This window comes from Apium graveolens, chromosome 3 (assembly GCF_009905375.1).
Source record: "Apium graveolens cultivar Ventura chromosome 3, ASM990537v1, whole genome shotgun sequence".
Lineage (NCBI taxonomy): Eukaryota > Viridiplantae > Streptophyta > Magnoliopsida > Apiales > Apiaceae > Apium > Apium graveolens.
Genome location: NC_133649.1, coordinates 23,029,839 through 23,037,218, shown reverse-complemented (window position 1 = coordinate 23,037,218; position 7,380 = coordinate 23,029,839). Strand labels below are relative to the sequence as shown.

General features: G+C 35.0%; 1 protein-coding gene across 1 annotated transcript; it reads right to left on the bottom strand.

The window, feature by feature from the left end:
- Positions 1–547: 547 nt before the first annotated feature.
- On the bottom strand, positions 548–7,040 carry LOC141711987 (protein ENHANCER OF LHP1 1). Its single transcript, XM_074514731.1, has 12 exons — positions 6,681–7,040; positions 5,052–6,196; positions 4,515–4,691; positions 4,057–4,170; positions 2,883–2,987; positions 2,415–2,549; positions 2,276–2,331; positions 2,084–2,186; positions 1,875–1,991; positions 1,518–1,644; positions 1,247–1,377; positions 548–1,142 (listed from the first exon to the last, which is right to left on the bottom strand). Exons 1-12 carry the CDS (start codon positions 6,952–6,954, stop codon positions 720–722), a joined length of 2,907 nt encoding a protein of 968 aa, XP_074370832.1. The 5' UTR covers positions 6,955–7,040; the 3' UTR covers positions 548–719.
- Positions 7,041–7,380: the final 340 nt, after the last annotated feature.

Here is a 7,380-nt window from a genome sequence, read left to right as displayed (position 1 = left end):
CTTTTTTTTTAAAACAGATAATATCATATATATCATATGTTCAATTGCTAAATTTAATCTCGATATTTTGGGATAAACTTATTACCAATCTAGTACACTTACAAAATAGGCACTAATTTAAATTTTACAAAATATTTTATTTTTATACTGTTATGTTATATCAGTCTTCAATAATATTTCATAATATATGTGAAACAAATATAACACAAGTACAGAACACAACACAACCCAAGCCACTGTGAAATATGAATCTATGATGACTTGAGTTCAAATATAAAGGAAAAAATCGAAATTGTATATTCTACATATTTTTGGTTACGTAATATAAATTTGCAGAACTGTTAAACAAAATATAAATGGAAAAGTTATATTCTCAATTTTAGGTTCTCTGCAAAATTTAAAGATTAACATGGAGTTAAAACGAACTTCTAATCGTTTCAATTTAAGCCTACATGTCAGTCCAGACTCCAGTGAACATCCCTGACTATAGATATTAAAGCAAAATTACAAACTTTGGCAAATTCCAAACATAATATTGGCAAAGTAATAAAAGAACATGCAGTATAATATTGGCTTACAGAGAATATATTTGAACACAATAGTCTGAAATGCAAACTTTATTTACCATACAAGAAACACATGTATATCCCCAGCTAATTAGTACAAGACAATTGAAGAACATAAGATGTTACTGCATTAGTTTACTTTTTTGGTGTTGGTCATTTTTTCATCTTTTTTAGAGAATCTAACAAAGATGATTTATCTTGGTTGTTTGAAGACTTTGCAAATGGATTAGATGGACGATGACCCTCTCCTGCCTTGCTAGTCTGCCCGGCATTCTTGATGTCTACAGATTTTTTCAACTCTGATAAATTACTTACTGTGCCTTTACTTTCTATTTTTGTAGTTTGCTTCTGATCAGTTATTGCCTTCCCAGCCTTAATAGGCTCTTGCAGTGTTTTCTTTGTAAAGGAGTTTGTTGGAAACTTTTCCGATGATGCTGGAATTGCAGGTTCTACAGGAACACTGATTTCGGGTAGAACAGATGCTTTGCCAGACACATCTGCTTTAAATGAAGTATCAAAGTTCAAGGGTGCACGGGCGAGGACTGGAGTCTTAATACTTTCTTTCTGCAGTCTTTCCTGTAAAAGGAGAAAATGAAGGAACATTTTGATCAGAATGAAAAGAAAAGCTTTCAATTTGGTGGAATGCAATGAACTGCTTCGAGGAATGTTAAAAGGAATACCTCTAGTATTAAATTAAACCTTTCTGCCAAATTTGGAAGCTTCAAGGCAGTAACAAGTTTTATTGCTCCCCTTACAGATTTTTCAAGTGAAAGAAGTTTAACGAGCTCAGTTGCTCTCACAAGTTTGTCACCTGTATAGGCATCACAACCAAGCATGCAGTTTATTTCAAATTTCTGACACATTTTAAAGGGTAATAGAGTGGTGAAAAATGACAACATTACAATTATCCAGTTACAAGTTAATTACTCTTCATTAATAGAGCAAACTTACCATTGCAACAGGATGCTATCAACCTTAAAATGCATCTATCTTGAATTGCTTCCACACTGAATGCCTCGTCATCAAGAGAACTGGTGTCCTGACCTGATGCTAGCATCTCATCAATTCTACTCTGAATCTGTACCAACTTCTAAAGTTAAGTGATTTGTAAAAACAATATGGTAACCTGACATCAAATCAGCATCCTAGAAAATTTTGTTTAAATAGTTAAAAGAGTGACAAGAGCTAGATAATCAATTTTACTCAAAAAGCAGGAATTATTACAAAAGGCCTCACATGCAAAGTATTGTACAGTCTAATGTTCACCATCAGTTATAATTCCCACGATGTATGCAAAACAACACATACCTGGCAGAGCTGGATGTTATTACAAATAAACTCATTCTCTAGGTTGTCTGCCCCCAAATCAGATGATGCAAGAGGACATGAAAGATCTAGTAAAGTCAAAACCGGTTTGGGAATGACCTAAAATAAAGATAAAAATCATGTAAAATAAAAATTGTCGATGAACCGGATGGTTAATAGAGAAACATTATAACCATAAAGCTAAATCCGACCTGCGGGAAGGAATCAGGAGACTTGCACACAATGCAAAACAACTTGCTCGAATTAAGGCCAGCAACCCAATAGTTCTCCTCTGGTTTTTTCAATTTACTAGCACTACGATATAAAAATGTGTTGGAAAATTAAACTTCTGAAATACGTAGACAGGAAAACCGGATTTTTTTGAATCCCAGAGTATTGAATACCTGAAGAGTGGAAGCCAACTGCCACCATACTGGTTTGTAAATACTCTCAGAACACCCTGCGATCAGATATTCAATCAAATTTAACGAAAGTTTAAGTAATTGTTATTCTCAGCATATGAATTAAATGATATAAACAAACCTTAGAATCGAAAGAGCTTAGTTGGCATTCTTCACTGAAGCCAAACCAAGTTAAAGATGAACCAGGAGTTATCGTCAGCTTCCCTCTTTTAGGCAGAGTCCCACTACAAATGTTAAATACTCTAAACTCCAGCATCTGCAGTTCCAAAAAGATTAGTAACCCGTATCCGCTATCTATAGTTCTTACTGACGCCCTGACAGAGCGATGACTAAAAATAAAGACTATTACTCAGAATATTATATCTACGTCATTTCTGCCATCTATCATCATATGTTACTCCTAAACCAATAGCGAGGCCTACTACTACATACTGAAGGTGAAAGTAAAAACTTTAATAATGAGAAGAACATGTGTATTGCCTTATGGCATTGTTTTCATACAATGAATTAGGTATGCTGAGTTGCTTACAATGAATTAATCAGAAATTCCAGAAATTGAGCATTAAGATTTAGAACATTTGGGCAATACCTGCTCACTTGAAGCAAGGGGTGAAGAAGAATGTGTGACAACAGCAAGTTCATCACCAGACCCTGATACAGTCACCACTGGCCCATCAAGAGAAAGCACATGTTTCTGTAATGTTTGTTTTACCAACCCAATGTTAACATCCATAAAAGAACCATATCTTATATACTTAACTCATTTTGAAATCTGGCCATTATATCTAGAACATAAAGAAACCTAACTTGTCTGTACTTAAGAAGATAATAAATTCCTTCCACACTTCTGTTTTTGTTTGTTCCCTCTTTACATATTTTTTTTTATTTTTTTATTTTTGGGTTGACAGGGTCTCCGGTATTACTTGTAACATATTGAAACCTCTAACAACAATTTAGACTTTCTAGCTTTTAGTTGGACCCGATGGCCTATGACTTTTGAAGCCAGTGAAATGAGTCACTTTAGAAATATGAAACACTCAACATGTATTTATAAAGCAACTTTTTTAACATGTTGAAAAACTCCTTGCCCATCTGCAGGAGAAATTCATGTTAACTTATAAATGGATGCCAGGATCGACTTATATGTAGAAATGTAATGATTTCAGTTAAGAAGCCTGAGTATATCCACTTTCACAGTTTTGTGTAGCCAATTTCATTGAGCTCATCTTGCAAGCATAAATTGTTAGGATGACTTTCACAAACAATTGTTGTTAATGATACATAATAAGCATGAAAGTAATGAACACGGCAATTATCCCTCAAGGGAGGATAAATATTGCAAATCCAATAAAATGAATGTAACATACGAATGTAATCAGTCCCTCAGTTAACACTCTCGAAGATGATACATTAATTTGACACAAAATTTCTCTATAATAAAACTGTCTTCACCCAACTCCCTAAGTTATGGATACTTCTAACATTTTGTTACTAGTACACACACAACTCTAGACAGATTCAAAAGCCTACAATTGTTTCTAGTTATAGGCACCGCAGCTATCCTCAAAGCAAATGACATATGATAATTAATAGCTTCCCTTAGATTAAAAAGGACCAAAAAAATATCTGCCAAGTCAAAGCCCGTCATACTTTTCATATATTGAAATATTGCTTAAATTAGGATTTTTTTAAACTCGTAGTATATGATTTTTTGAGCAGAATTTCAAGACCAAAAAATTGAAAACAAAGAAAAAATTGCAAACCTGCAAGCCGCCCTCCGTGAAAATGCGAAGAAAATTAAGACTCGTAACAGCAGCGACCCAAGAATTACCAAGTGCTACAGCCCTCACTTCTTCTTCTTCAAATCGCATGGACCACTGAAATATGGAAGTTCAAAAGTCAGCTATAAGGTGACAAATAGAGAAATGTAGATTCTTCAACCACATGTATGTGCATAGTCAAATCAAAACCTATCTAGAAATAGAATAATGTTATAGTCTACGTAAGCAAAAGTGTTAACCGGAAATCATCCTCCAAGACAATGTTTTATTCGAACAAGTACGAAGGAACATAAATTATTGTAACATAAGTGTACTGTTGTGTCCAAATACATCTATAATCTTCAACTGAAAGATTGTTGTACGTCATCCTGAAAAATAGTATTCACAATGAATACGTGTGGCTGGATAACTGAATGGCCAATATTGTTTCCCCAACTTACCTCGCTATTGTTTGCCCAACTACTGAATGGGCGATACATCAGTGTACTCATATTCTTCTCACCCTTGCGTGGATTTGCAAACACACTTCCATTTTCATTGAGGGAAGCCATTGTGAAGCCAAAATAATCAGTCATTGCAGGAACTCGTGGTCCACTGCCAGTGTCATGAAAGTCTATCTGCATTTGAGTATTATAACAATACACAAGTTAGATATGTATAGTTTAATTAACATGTAGTAATTGTATACAATTCCTGTAACTACCGCCATCTTTTAGTAGTGAGAAAAATTAGCAAGGTCACTGTAGATGATTCTTATTCGATGAATTTCCTACGAAGACGTCCTGATTTGGTTTCTTTGCTCTCAGAAGATCATTACAAATAAAAAGTATAATACAGATGTTATCATTGATTTATATATTATTTTATAATCCAGTTGTCTATTTTATAACAGGTAGTTGAACCTCAGTCTTAATGAACCAATTAAACAACTTATTTTGTCCTTACATATCTACAGCTTATACAATAATATGAATTACCTCTATATGGGAGTATCCATCATGATCGATCGAGGTTATGCTTCCAAGCATATTGTAGCACAGGAAGCGTCTCTTTCCAGGCTGAACAGGTGTAGCACCTGGCTGAAAAGCTTCTTGCAATTTTGGCCCTGCTGTTACCGTTGTGCTTTGTAGGCCTTCTTTTGCACTATCAAGTTTTTCTTTCCGAGGTTTTTTTCGTGACTCAGGCTTTGGAAAGAAATTCAACTCATCCTCAAGAGGTTTTTTGTGTGACTCGGCCTTTGGAGAAAAGGTTAGCTCATCGTCGTTATCTTCATCAAGAGCTTCATCATATTTGGAATGCTGACGTAATCTCTTTCTACTAGCTATTTCAGCTTCATCAAAACTGTCTTCACCCATATCACTTAAACTACCAGATGCACTAGGTTCTTGCTCGTCTTCATCAAAAAAGAGGACACCATTACTTTTCACTGATTTAGTACCTTCAGTGGGGGATTTCATTGATGAAGGAACAGTTGATTCCCACACACCATATTTCCCCATAGCATCGATGAAGGCCAGTGAATTTCCATTGGGCTTCCAAGCCATACAGCATATTCTCTCATCAAATTTCTGCCTATCTATATCCTGCTTTTGGTCAACATTCCAGATCAAGATCTGTCTATCTAAACCTGAGGTAGCCATATACTTCCCATTAGGTGACCAAGACAAGAAACAAACAGGTTGTACATGATCACCTCTCAACATAAAAAGTTTTTCAGCCGTGTCTCTATCATACATTACCACATCATTTTTATGACCTGGGACAGCTAACATCTCACCATCTGGACTCCACTGAAGTACATTTACAACCGAACTGTCAGAACTGGTTGAAGGAGCTATGCCTTTCAGATTGTGAGCTATTATCCCTGAATTATGTAGTTCCCAGTATATGACTGTCCCAATCGAATCAACAGAAGCCAAGTACTCACCTTTAGGATCAAAAGATATGCCCGTAACAGACCCTCTGTGTCCTTTTAAAACCCTTGCAACTGAACCATCAATAGTATTAATAAGTTTAATACCCTCATCATCACCCGCAGCTGCCAACATAGTTCCTGATTTATTGAAAGCAAGGCTGCGAATAGGCAGAGTAAATCTGGTAATATTGGTTTCAAATTCTCCACCTGATAACATAATCCCAAACAAAAAGATACGTCATATTCTCTCATCAAATTATGTAGCATTTGCTCTAGCCTACGCATCATTTACTCATCATTTACGACACTTATATTAATTATACCACTACTGGCAAGGATTACATGATATGAATAAGGCCTAAAAGTCTAGAACTTGCGTGTACATTGCAGAGCTTGCATAAATTCACTCATTTTACTGGAATTTATAATTACAATATCAGCTACAATTATTTAAGACGTATATCTAGCAATTTTGGTTCGATATCCACGAATTGACTCTTAAAAGTCATAGATCCCTAATTCATTTATGAAAAAATATAAATACACAATGTCGACTCATAGATCCCTAATTCATTTATGAAAAATATACATACACAATATGGACAAAATTAAACCGAAAAATAGACAAAACAACTAGCTAATTACAATTCACTCAACCAAAAAATGAATTATACAAGGATGAATAAAATACCGGGGAATTTATAGAGCTTAACGGAATGATCGATGGATCCAGAAGCAAGACAAGTGGAATTAGGACTAATAGCCAAACAAGTAACTCCATCTCGATGATTGCGAAGTACTTTCGGACTAACAGAAGTTAATAAAGCATCGTGAATACAGATTGAAGTGTCAGAAGCCAACGCAGTGACTATACGTTCCCCATTTAAGTCATATAGAATTGAAGACTGTGAGGCTATGCCGTTGCTCTTGTGAGCTTCCCGGAGCTTCATCGATCGAATCTTCATCGCTGTTTCGAGAGCTGGGGGATTGTGGTTTTAGATTAATTTGCTGAGAAATGTGGTGATTTGGGGGAATTGGTTTTAGGGTTTTGTTTTTTTGTTTTATGTGTGTGATTTTTGTGGCGGGCTTTTTGGTTTTGGCGGGAAATGGAGGTTTTCGCGGGATTTTTGTATTGGTGCTTAATTTTTCATGTGGTTAATCGTTAATTTACACTACTCACCTTTTTTACGCTTTTTTTGTTGTTTGGTCATTTTAAGTTTGTAAATTAGTAAAACTTGACATTATGTTACATGTATACGAGAGAAATGGGAAATAATTGCGCTGTAAAATCACGTTAAATTGTAAACTCTACATGTTAAAATATAAATTCAATTAAATTATCAGTATATTTCTATTCATTATTTTTTGTACACTCCTAAAAAATTCCAGTA